Source organism: Camelina sativa, chromosome 16 (genome assembly GCF_030686135.1).
Source record: "Camelina sativa cultivar CO46 ecotype springtype chromosome 16, ASM3068613v1".
In the NCBI taxonomy this organism is placed as follows: Eukaryota; Viridiplantae; Streptophyta; class Magnoliopsida; order Brassicales; family Brassicaceae; genus Camelina; species Camelina sativa.
In genome coordinates this window covers 23,843,882-23,862,088 of record NC_141895.1, presented here as the reverse complement: position 1 = coordinate 23,862,088, position 18,207 = coordinate 23,843,882, and the positions used below count along the sequence as shown (strand labels likewise).

The following is an 18,207-nucleotide window of genomic DNA, read 5'->3' as shown; positions in this document are numbered from 1 at the left end:
GACGTGAACCTTTTGAGAAAGGCCTGTTTTTGAGTTTTTTTTTCTCTTTATAATTTTTATTGATTAATTAGCTTATCGTGTTTTGTTTAAGGGAAAAAGAGAGCCAAAGTTGGAATAAAGTAAAATAAATTGATTTATTATTCTTTGTTTATGGTTTCTGGTGGAACAAGAACTCTGTTGCTTGAAGTTGCATTGTGTTTTTTATGATACAAAGAATCCTTTTCACAAAATTTTATAAAAATGATTGTCACCTTTCTGATGGTTTTACGCTGTAACAGCTATATGCAATAAATGACATAAGGTCAAAACAATGTGTATAGCCTATACACTGAATCTCTGATTCTCCTCTATGCATATATATAGACGGAGCAAATATAATTTTTTTTTGCAAGTTATCTTAAACGATCATCAAAAATGTGCCGTAGAATACGAGAAGATATATCGATTCCTTTGTTTGGTCCGAAAATGATCACTGTTGCATTATTACTAGTCTCGTTTTCTTTTTATGGTCAATTAGGTTATTCGGAGGCACAACTAGAGTTTGGATTCTATTCAGAAACATGTCCAAGAGCAGAATCAATCATACGCGATGTTGTTCAGCAGGCGGTGACCAACGACCCCGGAAAGGCTGCTGTCTTACTCCGTCTCCAGTTCCACGATTGCTTCGTTGAGGTCCAATGCTAAAAAAAGAAAAGAAAAAGAAAACTAGTTAATTAATCATATTTTATATACTAGCTAGTGATCATGACATATATAAATTGCTGTGGTTTATATGTTGTTGTAGGGTTGTGATGGGTCGATACTAATCAAGCACGATGGGAAAGATGACGAAAGGTTTGCCGCAGGTAATGCGGGTGTGGCTGGTTTCGATGTTATTGACAAAGCCAAATCAGAGCTTGAACGTCTTTGTCCGGGCGTTGTGTCTTGCGCGGACATCGTTGCTCTTGCTGCTAGAGATGCTATCGTTGAGGTTACACTCTTATTATATTTCTTTATGAAAAAAAAATGAATACAATATAATATATTGGGTTAAATATGCTTTGATATTAAATAATGTTATCTTTTAGACAAAAGGACCATTTTATGAGGTTCCAACCGGTAGGAGAGACGGTCGGATTGCAAGTGATGGTCATGCTACGAACTTACCAGATGTTCAAGATTCTATAAACTCCTTGAAATCAAAATTTAGAGAAAAAGGGCTTTCAGATCAAGATCTTGTACTTCTTAGTGCTGGTATGTTATCATAGTCTCAATAATTCGATATAATAAAAAACTATATCTTGCTTACTCGAATCTTATTTATTTGTTTAAGGTGCACATACTATCGGTACAACAGCATGCTTCTTTGTCATACAACGTCTAGATGCTCAAGATCCTACGATAGATCCAGAATTCTTTCAAATCTTGAGATCAAAATGTCCCCGTGGTGGTGATGTTAATGTCAGGATTCCTTTGGATTGGGATAGCCAGTTTGTGTTTGATGACCAAATCTTGCGAAACATTAAAAATGGTCGAGGTGTCATTTTATCGGACTCTGTCTTGTACCAAGACAATAATATGAAGGCAGTCATTGATTCGTACCTAGAAACTAATCAAAGTTCAGTTAAAGCTAATTTTGCTGCGGATTTCACAAAAGCCATGGTAAAGATGGGTGCTATTGGAGTGAAAATCGGTGTTGAAGGAGAGATTAGACGTTTATGCAATGCTACAAACTAGTTTCGAAGAACTCATGTATAGTTAAAGTATAAAATCCGAGTATGTTGTTGGAATAATAAAATAAACAAATTTGCATTATTAAAAAAAAAGAGAAATCTGAAATACCCTAAACTAACACTATTATAGGTTTTTCTTCCAAAATTAGCACAACTCAAGTTTTCCAAAACTAGCATTTTTCTAAAATTAATTAATGACAAAAAGAGAAAAAAATAATAATAATCAGAGTTTTACAAGAAGCTTAGGGTCGTACTAAATCGACAAAATCTCCGACGAATCCACAAGTTCTGATTTTGAGAAAAGAGCATGTGTTTGGAGCTTGGGTTTTCACAACGAAAGCTAGATTTGGAGGGAAGAACCGATAGATTTCGATTTGATTGTGGTGTTGATGAAGACGATGAGCTCCATTTTTTGCATACAACAAATCCAGCGCCACCGTCGTTTCAGTCCCGCGAGTTCCCACGGCCACGAAAACGGACTCAGCGACGGCAAGCTTCAGTGAGAGAATCTTGTTTGCTGTTGTCGAATCTGTTAATTGAGATAAGAATTGAAGTAAGGATTGAGTTTTTGGAATTTTCATTATCAGATGTTGAAAATTTTCTTTGTAAATTCTGACTTGTTGTTGTGTGTAGGGATGTTAAAAGTGCAAATGAGGAACATGAGAGAGAGTTACCAATGATGAATGGGATCAAATAAGATATCAAATCAATTGGAGTTTTGGACTTTGGGATTTGTTCATAAGCTCTCTTTAGTCTTGCTTCTCGTTTCAAATCATTGCAAGTCAGTTAACTAACAAAAAACACCAATCTTTAAACTTTTTTTTGTATGTTATTGTAATATTTGAGTGAGCTTTTTGTTTGTCAAAAACAGATGATGTGTAGTGCACATTTTTCAGAAATGGGGAAAGAGAAGCATAAGAAACTGATAAATCAAGGCTTTGAAGCTTCTATATGTATGTTATAGTGAAGCTTGTAAGGAGATGGAGATTAAAAAGACTGATTTGAATTGGTAGGTATCTAGCTTGCTATGAGTTTTTGAATTGTTTTGCTAATGGCATAGATCAACTTGGTAGTGTTTCTTGGGGTTTTAAGGTTAATCAATCTGGTAGTGTTGCAGAACTAGTTTAAATGTGGGGTGGTGATATATAAGATATCTCTTGAAGTAATGTTAAAACAAAAATTGAATTTATGGACTGATCATGTTGTTGAATAAGGTTTTCAGCTCTAACTCAAGTGATTGATGATATACATGATGACAAATATTTCAAGAACAAAGCAGAGAGTTGATGATGAAGATGGGAAAATGGGCACTTGAGTGGAAGTTTGAGTTCGTCATTATGGAAGGTCTTCCTAAAATTCAAGAACACCTTCCTAAAAGCTATGGAATCCTTCCTAAATTTTTTAAAAATGTGTTTTTAAATCTCTTTATATGTGTTTTGCTTTATTGTATCACATGTTACTTCATTAGTGATGTATAATGATTTGATTATGTGCACATATTGATGTTTTACAATAAAGGTAACAAATAGAAATATCCAGCATGATGTTTTAGGAAGATCTTCCTAAACATCAATGACGTCTTCCTAAATTGCAAGGATTTCTTCCTAAACGTCAATGACTCCTTCCTAATGCTCTTTTTTTCTTTTCATGACGGTCTATGAGAATCCTTCTTGAATGTTACATTCAAATCCTTCTTATATGTTTACCGGTGAAAACATAGCTATCTACCAAAATATCGAGATAATTAATACAAAATCTTCCTGAATATGTTTTAAAACAAGTCTTGTGATAAAAACCATCCAAACTATCTTTCATAACCAAAATCATAATGTTAAAACAAAGACCATGCGAATACAAAGAATCAAACTGTAAATACTTCAATCTCATATGGCAACTGAAGCCTTCAATCTTGTATGAGCACCGTTCGTCTTTGATTCTGAGTGTTATTGCAGCTCCAATTCTTCCTAAACTTTTTATGAAAGTCATCCTGAAGTTCAAGGAAACTTTTCTGAATTTCGTTCAATCCTTCCTGACTTTTCATAAGATGGAAGTAAGAACCTATATATCTTAGAGCATACGTGAAAACTAAAAAAGAGCAGAACATATTAACAAACAATAGTATGTGCAAGACCATCCCAAAAAAAAAGCATAAGATAATAACAAAGAGATCAAGAATCTAAGAAAACATAAGATTAGGGTACAAAAAAAGAGAGACAATATAATAAGAAAGGATTGATTTTCCAGTGCCAAGTAAGCATCAAAGCACAAGGAACAACACAAGTCCTCAAGCAACCAATTGCAGCCTCATGTGTTTCTTTTCTCAGCAATTCAATAAATTTCTTCACAAGAAAAAACAAAACAGAACAAGAGTTACATGGTTTAGAATAGATCCTAAACATTTAGCTATGGCCAAACATATAAAAAAATGATAACTTTTAAGTCATTTCATACATTTGCTAGTAACATTTTACAAATTGTGGCTTAAACATTTCAAAAAATTGTATCTAAAGACAATAGACCTTACGTACCCATCTCTTCAAGAACCAAACCCATCAAACTGTCTAGTCTTTGCTACAATACTCATCATGTAATTTCTATGCAGCCCAAAAGATAATACAACATAAAAATTGCAGGTTCTTGAATCATGAGCTAACCCTGGTTTCTTTGCAGCCCAACAAAAGAAAATAATTGCAGGTTTCCGAGTATGTCAAAACTGTTCTAAAACCACATGAGGCTGATAACATCAATAACATCATTATAATCTTCAGATTCAATTTCACCATCACTAATATCAGAAATAGCACTAGAGAAAGCTCTAAAACCAAGACTCACATCAGAACTAACACTAGAGAAAGCTCTAAAACCAAGACTCACATCAAACAAAAATGTAGAGGATTGTGGCAATGGAGGGTTATAAATAGAAGAATGAAACAAACAATAGAAAGGAAAAGACCTAGCACCGAAAAACCAAACTTGCTCTTCTCCTCTCCCATCGATTATGCAACTTTTACAGGAATTAAATCCATCCAAATTGAATATTATCGATGTTTGGGCTCCTCTGCGGTGTCTCAATCACTGACTTCAATTTTATGAATCACCTTCGATTCAGATCCGATTGGGTTCATCGGTGGAACACCATCATCGGTTAGGTTTGGAATCAGAGAGAATGAAGAGTGAGAGAGAATAGGCGGTGGTTGCAATGTCACGATCTGGAATTCGACACTGTTTTAGTTTTATTAATATTATTTTAATAAGATATAATTTCATGCTAGTTTTGGAACATTTGAAAACATGTGCTAATTGTGGAAGAAAAACTTAAAATTGTGCTATTTTGTCAATTGCCCAAAAAAAAAATAGTGATACCAATTATTTGTAGCGTCTATTAATCTATAATTTGAATATATGATGGAAAAAGCAATAAGCCATTTACATTTCCTTAAGTACAAAATTATTTCTCTTATACGTGATTTTAATGTCTTTGAATATAATTTTGTTGTTGTTTAGACATAAAAATGAATGGTTGGATACAATTTTGAAGTTTGATCAATACAATGATGATTTGTACTAACTTATGTTGCTTTGTGCTAGACATGTCAAAAATTATGCATTTTTTATACATAACATATGCAAAAGTTATGCAAATTTATGTTCTCGATACGAGACTTTCCACAAATTGTTTCTTTCAGCGTATTTTTAATTGCTTAATGTTCAAATGCATTGTTTTTTAGCAAGATTCGGTGGGTCTTTTTCCACTAATTAAATATGATATCAATATAAACATCTACATGAGTTTTCAATTGATTTTAGATCTTAAGAACATAACTATCCCAATTGGAGCGCATACCATCCGGTTGACGACATGCTTTTTTGTCACACCGTGTTTGGAGGCTGGAGATCCAACAATTAGTGGTAACTTTTTCCAAGTCCTTAGGTCGAAATGTCCCGAGGCAGTGACGGACAATCACATATTCCGTAACATAAAAAACGGGCGAGGAGTCATCGCTTCCGACTCAAATTTGTACCACAACAATACAACCAAAGAAATCATTGATGCATACCTCGTCAATAACAGTACTTTGAAGGGTGATTTCGCAAGATCAATGATAAAAATGGGCGCCATTAGGGTGAAACGAGTATCAATGGAGAGATCAGGCATATCTAATGCCACAAACTAATGTACCAAGTAGCTAAATAAAAAAACACATATGTATTGCTTCTAAAGACATACAAATGTTTAACAAAATTCTAATCTGTTGTGTTTAAATATGGTGATATATTAAAGTTTTCCCTTTAATAATAAAATAACGTCATTGTTCACTTCGTAACATCTTGAAATTAATAGTGGATTCAAACCCACCCAATTAAAAAAAAGAGAGATAAAAGCCCATTAAAGCCCAAGTAACGCAAAACCATTAAACGATAAAAGAGACGTCGTGTGTTGTGTGTGTCTATAAACGTGTAATTTCTAATTGGACCTATTAAAGCCCAAGTGAAGCAAAACCATTAAACGACAAAAGGGACGTCGTGTGTTGTGTGTGTCTATAAAAATGTAATTTCTGATTGGAAAACTAAATTTTACCTTTTTGTTAAAGACTCTGCTCAGAGTAATTGGAAAACTGGATTTTACCTTTTTGTTTTGTTATTACCAAAGTTTATGAATTATATGAGTCTGAAAATCGCAGAATCTTAATTATGATGAAATTTGTATATCCGTCCATACCGTACCACGAGAGTCTTGAAATCTGAATTTTTTTGGCCAATCGTAAAATACAACAAAAAATGTTTCTATAAAATATCCAATACAAGGGTTCGAACTCAGCATTTTAAAAAAAGGGACTGTGAGAGGCATGCGTATAGTTAGTTAATGCCTAAAGCCTTGCTTCATGGGCTTTAGCTCAGGGCCGGCTCACAAGAGGGTAATCTGAAAAAAAAATTATTCGATCCTGATCCTAGTACGTGTGATTTCACATTGACACGTGTGAGGCTAGAAAAAGTTTTTGGTATCATCATCAATGACCAAAGAAGTGAGACTATGAGAGGCATGCGTATCAGCCACAAATCTGTTGATCAACCCATTCTCGAATTCGCCGGAGAAAAAGATGGAAACAGCTCTGCTCCGGTACTGCTGCGTCAGTTTTTCCATTCATCCCTACCACAAGAAAATCTCCGCTCACCGCAGAGTCGATGGTGGTGAGACTCAGAGTAAGAGAGACGAGAGGTGCGCTACTACGGCTTTGAGTAGAAGATCGTTAATGGCGTCTGGTTTCTCTTTAGCCTCTTCTACGGCTTTAGCGTTTCCAGGGGAAGGATTGGCTGTCGTGAAACAGGGTCTTCTTGCCGGCAGGGTTCCTGGTCTTTCCGAACCTGGTGATCAAGGTTCGTTTCACTCTGTTCTCTCTTCTTCTTGAGGATGTTACGATTTGGATCATAGATTCATAAACCTTTAGGCTTTTAATACACACTAGTAGTTGAAGATTTTGTTGGTGTAATGTAATTTGTAATGATCAGACAGGTTGGAGAACATACCGTAGACCAGACGAGAAGTCAGGAGGACATGGTGTTGGCTGGAGTCCTATTATCCCTTACGCCTTTACGGTTCCTCAAGATTGGAATGAGGTTTGGTCCCTTGGCTCTTTGTTTATGGTTTGTTGCAGTGTTAGTCATATTTTGAGATTCTTTTCTCATTGTTATATCAATTTAGGTACCTGTATCGATCGCTGATCTTGGTGGCACAGAGATTGACTTGAGATTTGCTAACCCTAAAGAAGGCCGCGTGTCTGTTATCGTAGCCCCTGTTCTAAGATTTGCAGATAGTAAGTTGTCTCTCTGCCATTGAAGATGATTCATCAACAAATTGAAGTTATAGGCAATGCTATCTTGTCTAGTTGTAATCGTAGATTAATTCTTTTTGTGTTCGACTGATTACATATATTGTTTGACAGACCTCGGGGACGATGTTAAGATTGAGAATATTGGACCTCCAGCGAAGGTGATTAACGCGTTTGGACCAGAAGTGATCGGAGAAAACGTAGAAGGGAAAGTGTTGAGTTCAAATGTAGCAGAACACGAAGGTAGACTCTATTACCAATTCGAGCTAGAGCCGCCTCATGTACTGATCACTGCAACAGCTGCCGGAAACCGCCTTTACTTGTTTAGTGTCACCGGAAACGGTAAAAGCAAAATATATCTTTCAGTCAGAGCTTCTATGACACATATTGGTTATTTTTACACATAAGATTTGATAGCTTTTATGTTTTGATGCTACAGGGCTTCAATGGAAGAGATACTACAAGGATCTGAAGAGGATAGCTACTTCGTTCCGTGTTGTTTAGAGGGATTTAGTCGAAAGAGTTTTTGATACATCGGATCTTCAACAGAGTTACACAAGAGCTTATCAAAGACTGACTAAGAACACAAAGAGCGCGGTACATAAATGTATTTGTAAAAAGTTGAGGATCGTGTAATATTATTAGAGTAAACCAAAATACGACTAGTGTAACAAGTTTGGCATACGGTCTTATTATATCATCAGAAAACCAAACCATGAAACAGAATTCAATATTCGGTATGTTAAAGCGAACCGTACCGAACCGAATTCTGTGTCGGTTTTATTTCCAGGTGGCTTTAGTTGATTTCTTACTAATTTATTAGGAGGTTCCACAAAAAACAAAATATCGGATATGGATTTAAATCAAATTAAAAGAGATTCAACTAAACTTTGCTACGTACATCCTCGGTAAATAATAATAAAGGGAAAACAAAGACTTCACGCCGAAGAAAGCAGAACCATAAATCCATCCGTCCTTTCAGACACAAACACACGAACTCTGATGTTTGTCTCCGAAGGTAGGATAATGATCGATACACTTGATCTTAATATTACAATTGTTGTTTATAGAGAAAAAGCTTCGTGGTTTTTTTGTTCTACCTTAATTTCCACATTAGAGGAAGATAAAAAAGGTTTGAGATTATGCAGCTTTTTAATAATTTACAAATTTGTTTTTATAAATCTGAATCAGACTTTAAATTTGAAGTGAACACTCTGCCGTTGATGATGGTGGTTATTACTTGAGCAGCGGGAGAGTCTCCGGTGTTTGGTTTCCGGAGCTATTTTCCGATGACGTTCCTGGATCATCCTCGGTTTCCATAAACGTGTTCTTCCCCATCTGTAAGAAACTTTCTTACATTTCTTTTTTTCTATAAACATTTCACATATATTAATCCTTTTTCTTTTGGGCGAAAAAAAAACTAATCTATATTGTTAAAAACAGAAAAAAAAAAAAAAAAAAAAAAAATCTACTGAGATATTGTCCAACAATTCTTTCTCTACAGCTCCTACTAACATGAATTTTAAAATGAATTAATAACAGCTAATTAATAACTTTATACCCTAACATGAATTTTAAAATCTTTTTTTTCTCTTTTTCACATACATAAGATATTAGGGTTCCACTAAATTTGTAGCATCCATCAAAGTCCTTCAACGTTAATATTTTTATGTAAGGTATGTGTATCTCTCTATAGTGAAGGTGTATAAAGTTATTAATTAGCATATAGAAAACATAAGAGATTCTGTTTACCTGGCTAGCCAGAACGTGGTTCTCTTCTCTCAGCAACATCTCCTGTTTGGACAAGATCATAAGGTCATTAGTTCGTATATATTGAAGCTATCTCCAGAAAGGTTTCTTTCTCGAAACATAAACTGTCCTCAACAAATTTCGTTGATTCATGAGGGAAAAGGTCGAATTTGATCAAGAGTTTAAAACTGCTATTTCTAAATGAAGCCCAGCATAACCTACAACATGGTCTTGATAGCAATTATAAAAACCAAAGCAGTAACCTTTTCTTGAAGGGACTTCACAGAGGCTATCATCAGTTCTGTCTACAGTACAAGACATTAAGGATTATGTCAAAAAACTGTTATTGGAAAACTAACTAAACAGAAGATTTTATGGATTAATTGGTTCAATCACTTGGTAGCTAGCAGCAGATATACCTTCCGAGCCCTACTTATGGACAGAGCAGTCGCGAGCTGTTCCTCCAGAGAAATTAGAAAATCTACACTTACATTATCCACATTTGGTTCTACAAGCTTGCTGTATCCATAAGTCGAGAAAAGGAAAAAAAGTAGTTTTTATCAGAAAAAAGAGGAGAGAAAAGGCAGTCTAATTCTAACCTTTGGACCATTTCTAGCAACTCCTTGTGTGGAAGATAATTCCGAGTTTTTTCCGCAAGATCCTGCACACGGAGAAAATGATGGGAAAGGTTGTAAAGATTGTGAAGTTCGTGTATCTTCCAACAGACACAATTACTGTAACTCTAGAGAATTAAGTTCGGTGTGACAAGTTCAAAACATTAGTTATATATATGTCCGACTCGATCAGCGCTTCTATCCCTTCATACCATCAGAAAACCCAACCAGAAAGACTATTTGAATGTGTTTCTTAGCTAACTTACTAAGGCTTTAAGTTCATCAGCATGTTGTATGTCATAGCGCTCGATGATCTGGGACATGCTAGTAAAATCAAGGACAAAACAAAAATGCATTAGAACAATAATTTATGCAAAACAATTTTCAAAACTACGAATAAGATATATAGCATCAACAAAGGCTATTATAGAGAGAATGAACCAGAGGAAAAAAAATGCTTATATTCAGATGTTACATAATGCAACAATTTGTGTTAGTAACTAACAGTTTATTGTCAGGATACTCCAACAAAAAAAAAGATAAGCCACAGAAGTTGTTTAGCAAAAGTTGCAGAGAAAAGGACATGACTTCAATCCTAATATGTGTTATCCATGATCTATTAATGCAAAATTATGAATATAGCCTGGCTTAAAATTCACTCAAGTTATTTACACGTTCTTACTACTTCGTAACATCTTAAGTTGTGAAATTACTATTTCACACTAAATTACTATTTAGTAAGATGCATAAGACTACGTACGTACTAATCTCAACTCAAAACACTTTGTCAGGGTATAAAAGGAACAACCAAATAAATTAGTTACAACAAGAGCTTGACCATTGTAAAATGAAGGCAAAAAGAAAAGGTCCTAATACTTTTATTTGTGCAATGTTAGTTACAAATTCAACATGTTTTTCTTTCAGATCAAGCATTTATGGATATAACAGAGGGAAATGAGAAGGAGCTATATAAACGCATAGTGACAAGGGTTACATTTCCATATTTCTACAGGCTCCATATAAAAACACACTTCTAATATCGATGCCAATGTAAACGCATTCAAAGTGTAGAAGAAGACTATTAATAGAAATATCCACAAAATATAAGATAAGATTTCTTATAGATAAAAAATAATGGTCAACAGTTCATGGAGATAGAAATATCACAACTGAGAAGACTATTAAATTCATTGAACAGTTTGAGTTAATAAACTTAATAAACCCACTAAGGCCACCGTGGTAGTAGTGGACTTAGTTACAGTTTGAGTTTCTTTAGCAAAGAAACCAAAACTAAATTCATTGCAACATCTTGAAGAGCAACAAAGAGTTGCTCATCAAGACATATATATTTTTTATGGTTTCATATGCATGCAACGATTATGATTAAAAGGGAAGTAAAAGGGTGAAAACCGATATTCAATTAGATAAGTAAGGCCTCATGTGTGGCAAGTATCAATGTAAAATGTATCCAAGCACTACAGATAACCATAAAAAACAACTATAAACCCTTTGGACTTGGTACTTAATCAACAAATCCATCAAAGAAAAGAAAAAAACATCTCGGATCAATAAATTGCACAATGTAGCTAGGATTCCAATTGAAACCAAAGACACTCGATTAATGTTACCATTAACCCCAATTAATCTCTCAACAAATCTATCGGACGTGCATTGCAATATTGGATATAAACCAAATCTCAAAATCTAACAATATACATATTGGTCTTACATTTGAAAAAAAAAAAAACGAATCTTGAAAGTGAAACAACATATAAACTATCGATAATCGATACAAAGACTACTTAAACAACATCGAGAACGAATCACCACGTGTAGGAAAGTTTCTTGAATCTCATGCAATATTAAACTTCGTAAAAGGTGAAAGGTAAAATAAAAATAAAAATTCCTATTTGGAAATGAAAAAAAAAAAAAAAAAACACCAAGAACATATGTTAACCATCACAATGATTAATCTTAAATTAGGTTAAAGCTCACGGATCTGCTATAGTCATACATAAAACAAATAGAAAATCTCAGTTGATTTGAAGGAAACAAAAAAACCCTAGATTTGAAGTTTCTATATAGGGAAAACAATTAAAGAAAGAGAATAAGCACAAGACTCGAGTAAGAAAGACCCAAAAGAGGTAAGTAGCTTACTCTTCACCGGAGGAAGAGTTGTAGGGTTTTCCAGAGGCGGAGACGACGACGACAGCGATGGAAGATTCACAGAGAATTGAAAGCTGTCGAGCTTTGTCGATGAGACCACTGCGTCGCTTGGAGAAAGTGACTTGTCGACTGCTTTTGTTCTCGATCCGCTTGATCTCGATTTTTCTTCTTCCCATGGCTTATCTGTCTCCGGTGAGGGTTATGCCCTAATTTGAGCCTAATGTCTGGAGACGCTCAGTGCTTTTTACTTCTTTTTATTCTTTTTTCTTCGTTTTTTCTCACTTTTTTTTTTCTTCTTTCCTATCACTAATAAGTCAGATTGTTTTTGTTTTTGTTTAACGAGAGAGAGAAAATAATAGTAATAAGTAAAACGGTGCGTTTTAACGTGACGAAGAGACCATATTTCGATTCTTGTAGAAATTATTCCTTGCACAGTCTGTTAGACCGGTCCGAGTCCGATCATCATCCCCACAGAAACGATAAAACCACCGAAGAAACCAAAACAAATAGTAATAAACAAGTTCTTCTATCTCATTGGTTTTGAAATTATGAAATTAGGGCTGACCATTTCGGTTAACTTATGGAATTTCAACTATTATTGCCTTTTTTTTTTGACAGAGGACTGGATAATTAAACTTACTATTCAAAGCTTCACTTAAATGGATACGGATTATATTTGAGTTCTAATATCTATATGACTATATCTATAATTTTAAGAGCGTATTACAATTATATGGATCATGTTTGGATAAATTTCAATACAATAATCTACCAAATTAAACGACTCCTTCTGTGGATTCAGTACGGAAGAAACAAAATCATTGGTCGCTACAAGAAAACATCGTTGATTCCGACCAAATCTCTGACTAATTTATTGGTCAGTAATTTTTTCCGACCAATTTCCAACCATTAATTAAAAATTCGGTTGAATTTCCAACCAAACTTTCCGACAAAATTTGGTTAAAAATCGGTCGGTCATTTCCAACATTTTTAAATAATTGGAAATTAGTCAGTCAAATTTTTTAAACAATTGTAACTGACGAACATTCAGACTAATATATCTATAAGTATTTACCAACTGTTTTGCAACCAACATTCCGGCTAAAAATTTTCCAACGAACGTTCCGACTAAAACTTTGTACAGAAAAGGAGGAAGATAAGTCTCGCAGAGCCAAGCCAGCTTAGGTTATTTTTTCTTACATCATGGATGTTTGATTTTTTAGATTTGTTGAATTGATTTCAAAAGAACACCAGCTTAATTAGGGTTTTCATGAGTTTGATGTTCTACTCAAAGAATCCAAATTAGAAACTTTGATTTTAAAATCCAAATTAGAAACTTTGATTTTAAAATCCAAATTAGGGTTTCAAAACGAATCGGTTTTATTTTTTCCAGATCTCTGGTTTAATTTTTTTTGTTCTTAGAATAAAGAATTAGATTTTTGGTTCGTGTACTCTCTTATATGATTTCAAGTGTTCTTTCTCTTTTATGCAGATTTGGTCATAAAGCCAAAACATGGATATTCAAAGTAGAGACCATGTGTGCAACTCCATTGAAGAAGAAGGAAACGAGTAAAATGGATCGAAGAAGATGTTTATCCAAAAGATGATGATGATAAAACTTAAGAGTAGATTAATGTTTTAATTCAATTAAGTGTATTATATTAATTTCTTTTGTTGAGATTTCAAAGCCATTTTTATGGTACTTTTAATTGACGATTTGACTTATTTCTTTAGCCTTTCCAATTTTAATTTCTGTACAATTTTCTTTATTTTATTTAAATTTGATATAATTTTTTTAAATATGAATTATTAGCACCCATTCATTTTAATACTTTTGGTCGAAAAACATTTCAGTTGGAAAACCGTCAGTAATTTTGTTCCAACCACTTTTAAATCGTCGGAAATTAGTTAAATATTTCTGACAAATTTCCGACCGTTTATTACTAACGAATTTCCAACCACCTTTTCGGTTGGAAAATTCCTACCGATTTCCAACCAAACAAATTTCTGACAAATTTACTGTCGTCGGTTAATGGTTGGAAATGCTTCTTTATGACTGTCTCTCAACTGATTTGACAGTCGGAAACTGCTAGTGGGTAGGACATGTATATACAAGTCAAAAAAATGTTGCGAAAGACCGGCGTGTAGACAATTTTAACCGCATATGTATAAGATAGTTAGTATTGATAACACTATATATAACATCCATCAAAGTCCTTCAAACGAGATATATACACGTTTATATGTTTTTATGTAAGTGCATATGTGTGTATCTCTCTATAGTGGAGGTGCATAAAGTAGATAATTAGCATATAGAAGCATAAGAGATTCTGGTATTGGTTACCTGGCTAGCCAGAACCTGGTTCTCTTCTCTCAGCAACTTATCCTGTTTGGACAAGATCATATGGTCATTAGTTTCTAACAAGTATATATTGAAGCGATCTGCAGTCAGGTTTCCTTTTCGAAACAAACCAACCTTATCCAATTTCGATGATTCATGAGGGAAAGGTCGGATTTGATCAAGAGATGGCTATTTCTAAATGAAGCCAAGAATAAATCAGAAACTAAGACAAAGACCAAAGTATACACCTGGAGCTAATTAACTAGATTTAGTGCGTGGTCTTGATAGCAAATAAAAACCAAATCATTAACCTTTTCTTGAAGGGACTTCACACACGCCATCATCAGTTCTGTCTACAACAACGACAAGGCATTAAGGATTATGTCAAAACAGTGTTCTTGGAAAACTAACTAAACAGAAGATTTTATGGAATAAATTGGTTCAATGTTCATAGTAGCAGAAGATATACCTTCCTAGCTACTTACGGACAGAGCAGCCCCGAGCTGTTCCTCCAGAGAAATTAGAAAATCAACAATTATATTATCGTCATTTGGTTCTTCAAGCTTTCTCTATTCATTAATTGAGAAAAGAAAAAAAGTAATTTATATCAGAAAAAGAGGGAGAGAAAAGGCGGTCTGATAACTCCTTGTGTGCAAGATAATTCCAAGTTTTTTCCGCAAGATCCTGCACATGGAGAAAATGATGGGAAAGGTTGTGAAGTTCGTGTATCTTCCAACAGAATTAAATTCGGTCTGAGATATAAAACATTAATTATATATGTCCGACTCGATCAGCGCTTTTAATCCCTTCACAACATCAGAAAACCCATCCAGAAAAATAGTTGACTGTATTTTTCAGCTAACTTACCAAGCCTTTAAGTTCATCAGCATGTTGTATGTCTTGGACATGCTAGAGATATCAAGAACAAACAAAAATGCATCTATAATTTATGCAAAACCATTTTCAAAACTACGAATAAGATATAGCATCAACAAAGGTTATTATAGAGAGAACGAACTAGAGGGAAAGAAGGCTCATATTCAAATGTTACATATTGCAACTATTTGTGTTAGTATCCAACTTTATACTCCAAAAAAAGGATAAGCCACGAATGTTGTTTAGCATTTCAGAGAAGATCACGACTTTAATCCTAATTTGTGTTGTCCATGATCTAATTAATGCAATTATATGAACATAGGCTGGCTTTAAATTCACTTCAGTTACATATTTATACGATCTTATTAGTTCGTAGCATCTTAGGGTGTGAATTAGTAATTTCACATTAACCACAAAGAAAAGAAGAAAGGAACAATTACTAAGATGCATACGACTACTAATCTCAACTCAGAACACTTTGTATAGTGCCACTTTGTCAATGTGTAAAACGAACCACCAAAGAAATTAGTTACAACTAGAGCTTTACTATTGTATAATGAAGGCAAATAGATAAGGTCCTTTTATTTATAGTCTGTGCATTGTTAGTTACAAAGTTCAACATATTTTCTTAATTTCATGATCAAGCATTTATGGATTTAACATCAAGGAAATGAGAATAAGTTGTGTATAAACATAGTGACAAGGGTAACATTTACATTTCGACAAGCTCTATATAAAAGCATTCAAAATATTACTCTCAAAAAGTTCAGTGTTAATATCAATATAATCGTTTTCAAAATATAATTCTACAGGAGAAGTGGATGAGATTTCTTATTGATAGAAAAATGTCAAAAGTTCAAGGAATTAGAAATATCCACAACAAATAACACAAGTGAGAAGACTATTAAATTCATTGAACAATCTCTATATTCGTCAATCGATTTCCACTTTAGCAAAGAAACCCAAACTAAATTCATTGCAACATCATGACGAGCAACAAAGAGTTGTTTACGATTAAAAGGAAGTAAATGGGTGAAAAGCGATATCCGATTAGATAAGTAATATAATGAAGTATGTGTGGTAAGTACCAATGTAAAAAGTATCCAATTAATCACTAAAATTACCATCAAAATCAACTATAAAAACTCTTGGACTTGGTACTTAATCAACAAATCCATCAAAGGGAAACTACAAAATAAACATTTCGGATCAATATATTGTACTATGTGGGATTCCAATTGAAACCAAAGACACTCGATTAATGTTACTATTAACCCCAATTAATCTCTCAACGAATCAATCGGAAGTGCATTGCAATATGTAAAAAACAAATCTCAAAATTTAACAATGTACATATTGTTTTTATATATAAAAAGAATCTTGAAAATGAAACTATGGATACAAAGACTACTTAAAAGTCTTAAACAACATCATCGAGAACGAATCACCACGTGTAGGAAAGTTTCTTGAATCACATGCAATATTAAATTTCGTAAAAGGTGAAAGGTAATATAGAAAATAAAAATTCCTATTTGAAAATGAAAAAAAAAAAAAAAAAAAAAAAACATTAAGATCATATGTTAACCAGAATGAGCACAAGACTCGAGTAAGAGAGATCCAGAAGTGGAAAGTAGCTTACTCGTAACCGGAGGAAGAGTTGTAGAGTTTTCCGGAGGCAGAGACGACGACAACGGCGACGGAAGATTCATACTGAGAATCGAAAGCTGTCGAGCTTTGCCGATGAGACCATTGCGTCGTTTGGAGAAAGTGACTTGTCGACTGCTTTTGTTCTCGATTCGCCTAATCTCGATTTTTCTTCTTCCCATAGGTTCTCTGCCTCCGGTAAGGGTTATGCCCTAATTTGAGCCTAATGCCCGGAGACACTCAATGCTTTTTTTGCTTCTTTTTGTTCTTTTTTTCTTCGTTTTTCTAACCTTTTTTTTTTTCTATCCCTGTTTTTTTTTTTTGGAAAAAATATTTTTTCTTTCCTTTTTTTTTTTTTAACGAATTTTTTTTTTCTTTCTTTTTTTTTTTTTTTTTTTTTTGAATAACCAAAATGAATATTTCTTATGGGACTATTTATTGGCAAAATCCAAGTCAGATTGTTTTTGTTTTCTTAAACGAGAATGAGAAAATAATACTAGTAAGTTGAAACGGCTGCGTTTTGAAGAGTCGGTTGGACCGCTCCGAGTGGTCTGATGATCATCCCCACCCCACCGAGTATATACTTTTTTTTTTTTGGTTTCGTCGGTGGTTTTAATTTATTTTATTTCATTTGGTTTTTATATTATGAAATGCTGACCAGTGACCATTTCGGATAAAATGACCGGAATGTAGTGCTTATGGATCGGGTACGGTTACAGTAGGAGAACAAAAAAATAAAATAAAAAGAACAGTACGGAATGAAATAATGAAATAAACTGTTTTTGAAGAATGAAAGGAAAATCTGCATGAAATGAACAAAATAGTAAATAGTAACCAAATAATAAAAATGTTTTTAAAATATATTAAATATTAAATAAATTTAATTTCAATTGTAATACTAATATTATTCTAATGTATATATAATAAATTTTTCAAATAGAGCCTTAAGATTAGTTTAGCATAAAATTCCTATCAAAAATATTTTTTTTGTCAATACATTGTGAAAATATGAAAGTTTTTATATTACAAAATTGAAATTTTATTAATAAACATATTTTTTATTTATTTTAAAATAAAAAACGAATTTGAATATTTGTTCTTTTTTTTGTTCCATTTGTTCCTCATCAATTTTGGGGAGGAATATTTTTGTTCTATTGTTCCTTATTTTTTGAAGAATGTAGATGAATGTAAGGGAAAAAATATTACTTTCAAATGGTAAAAAATTGTGGAATAGAGAGGAATGCGATATTCCTCCTCATTCTTTTTCTAAATTTTGG

General features: G+C 33.6%; 4 protein-coding genes across 16 annotated transcripts; 2 read left to right on the top strand and 2 right to left on the bottom strand.

The window, feature by feature from the left end:
* Positions 1 to 23: 23 nt before the first annotated feature.
* Positions 24 to 1,805, top strand: LOC104751606 (peroxidase 13-like). Its single transcript, XM_010473574.3, has 4 exons — positions 24 to 672; positions 785 to 970; positions 1,068 to 1,233; positions 1,313 to 1,805. Exons 1-4 carry the CDS (start codon positions 415 to 417, stop codon positions 1,714 to 1,716), a joined length of 1,014 nt encoding a protein of 337 aa, XP_010471876.2. The 5' UTR covers positions 24 to 414; the 3' UTR covers positions 1,717 to 1,805.
* A 4,727-nt stretch (positions 1,806 to 6,532) lies between these two features.
* On the top strand, positions 6,533 to 8,253 carry LOC104751605 (psbP domain-containing protein 4, chloroplastic). The gene is made up of 5 exons (XM_010473573.3): positions 6,533 to 7,088; positions 7,225 to 7,328; positions 7,414 to 7,525; positions 7,655 to 7,882; positions 7,980 to 8,253. The coding sequence occupies exons 1-5, from the start codon at positions 6,812 to 6,814 to the stop codon at positions 8,042 to 8,044; spliced, it is 786 nt and encodes a 261-aa protein (XP_010471875.2). The 5' UTR covers positions 6,533 to 6,811; the 3' UTR covers positions 8,045 to 8,253.
* A 224-nt stretch (positions 8,254 to 8,477) lies between these two features.
* LOC104751602 (agamous-like MADS-box protein AGL27) lies at positions 8,478 to 17,206 on the bottom strand. 13 transcript variants are annotated; one of them, XM_087490620.1, is made up of 11 exons: positions 16,926 to 17,206; positions 14,880 to 15,094; positions 14,722 to 14,763; positions 14,546 to 14,605; positions 14,414 to 14,455; positions 10,170 to 10,227; positions 9,889 to 9,950; positions 9,709 to 9,808; positions 9,553 to 9,594; positions 9,293 to 9,334; positions 8,478 to 8,878 (listed from the first exon to the last, which is right to left on the bottom strand). In XM_087490620.1, exons 6-11 carry the CDS (start codon positions 10,224 to 10,226, stop codon positions 8,777 to 8,779), a joined length of 405 nt encoding a protein of 134 aa, XP_087346746.1. In that variant the 5' UTR covers position 10,227; positions 14,414 to 14,455; positions 14,546 to 14,605; positions 14,722 to 14,763; positions 14,880 to 15,094; positions 16,926 to 17,206; the 3' UTR covers positions 8,478 to 8,776. The 13 variants fall into 13 exon arrangements, 9 of the variants coding, with proteins under 9 accessions (XP_087346746.1, XP_087346747.1, XP_087346748.1 ...); XM_087490623.1 differs by lacking the exon at positions 8,478 to 8,878 and adding an exon at positions 12,061 to 12,375 and having other exon boundaries at positions 9,294 to 9,334; positions 9,553 to 9,590; positions 9,709 to 9,770; positions 16,926 to 17,197; XM_087490621.1 differs by lacking the exon at positions 14,546 to 14,605.
* On the bottom strand, positions 14,375 to 17,112 carry LOC147925901 (agamous-like MADS-box protein AGL27). The gene is made up of 7 exons (XM_087492805.1): positions 16,926 to 17,112; positions 15,369 to 15,379; positions 15,278 to 15,319; positions 14,896 to 14,979; positions 14,710 to 14,763; positions 14,546 to 14,599; positions 14,375 to 14,455 (listed from the first exon to the last, which is right to left on the bottom strand). The coding sequence occupies exons 1-7, from the start codon at positions 17,110 to 17,112 to the stop codon at positions 14,375 to 14,377; spliced, it is 513 nt and encodes a 170-aa protein (XP_087348931.1).
* Positions 17,207 to 18,207: the final 1,001 nt, after the last annotated feature.

Excerpts from the sequence above, each read along its gene's own strand:
- LOC104751606 (XM_010473574.3), top strand. The coding sequence starts at position 415 with ATGTGCCGTAGAATACGAGAAGATATATCGATTCCTTTGTTTGGTCCG. Across the intron at positions 673-784 it reads TCCACGATTGCTTCGTTGAG|GGTTGTGATGGGTCGATACT; the intron begins GTCCAATGCTAA and ends ATGTTGTTGTAG. Across the intron at positions 1,234-1,312 it reads TCTTGTACTTCTTAGTGCTG|GTGCACATACTATCGGTACA; the intron begins GTATGTTATCAT and ends TATTTGTTTAAG.
- LOC104751605 (XM_010473573.3), top strand. The coding sequence starts at position 6,812 with ATGGAAACAGCTCTGCTCCGGTACTGCTGCGTCAGTTTTTCCATTCAT. Across the intron at positions 7,526-7,654 it reads TGTTCTAAGATTTGCAGATA|ACCTCGGGGACGATGTTAAG; the intron begins GTAAGTTGTCTC and ends ATTGTTTGACAG. Across the intron at positions 7,883-7,979 it reads GTTTAGTGTCACCGGAAACG|GGCTTCAATGGAAGAGATAC; the intron begins GTAAAAGCAAAA and ends TTGATGCTACAG.
- LOC104751602 (XM_010473571.2), bottom strand. The coding sequence starts at position 12,245 with ATGGGAAGAAGAAAAATCGAGATCAAGCGGATCGAGAACAAAAGCAGT. Across the intron at positions 10,228-12,060 it reads AACTCTTCCTCCGGTGAAGA|CATGTCCCAGATCATCGAGC; the intron begins GTAAGCTACTTA and ends TGATTTTACTAG. Across the intron at positions 9,595-9,708 it reads CCATAAGTAGGGCTCGGAAG|ACAGAACTGATGATAGCCTC; the intron begins GTATATCTGCTG and ends CTTGTACTGTAG.
- LOC147925901 (XM_087492805.1), bottom strand. The coding sequence starts at position 17,112 with ATGGGAAGAAGAAAAATCGAGATTAGGCGAATCGAGAACAAAAGCAGT. Across the intron at positions 14,980-15,277 it reads CTGATGAACTTAAAGGCTTG|AGAAAGCTTGAAGAACCAAA; the intron begins GTAAGTTAGCTG and ends ATTAATGAATAG. Across the intron at positions 14,764-14,895 it reads AGCTCGGGGCTGCTCTGTCC|ACAGAACTGATGATGGCGTG; the intron begins GTAAGTAGCTAG and ends TCGTTGTTGTAG.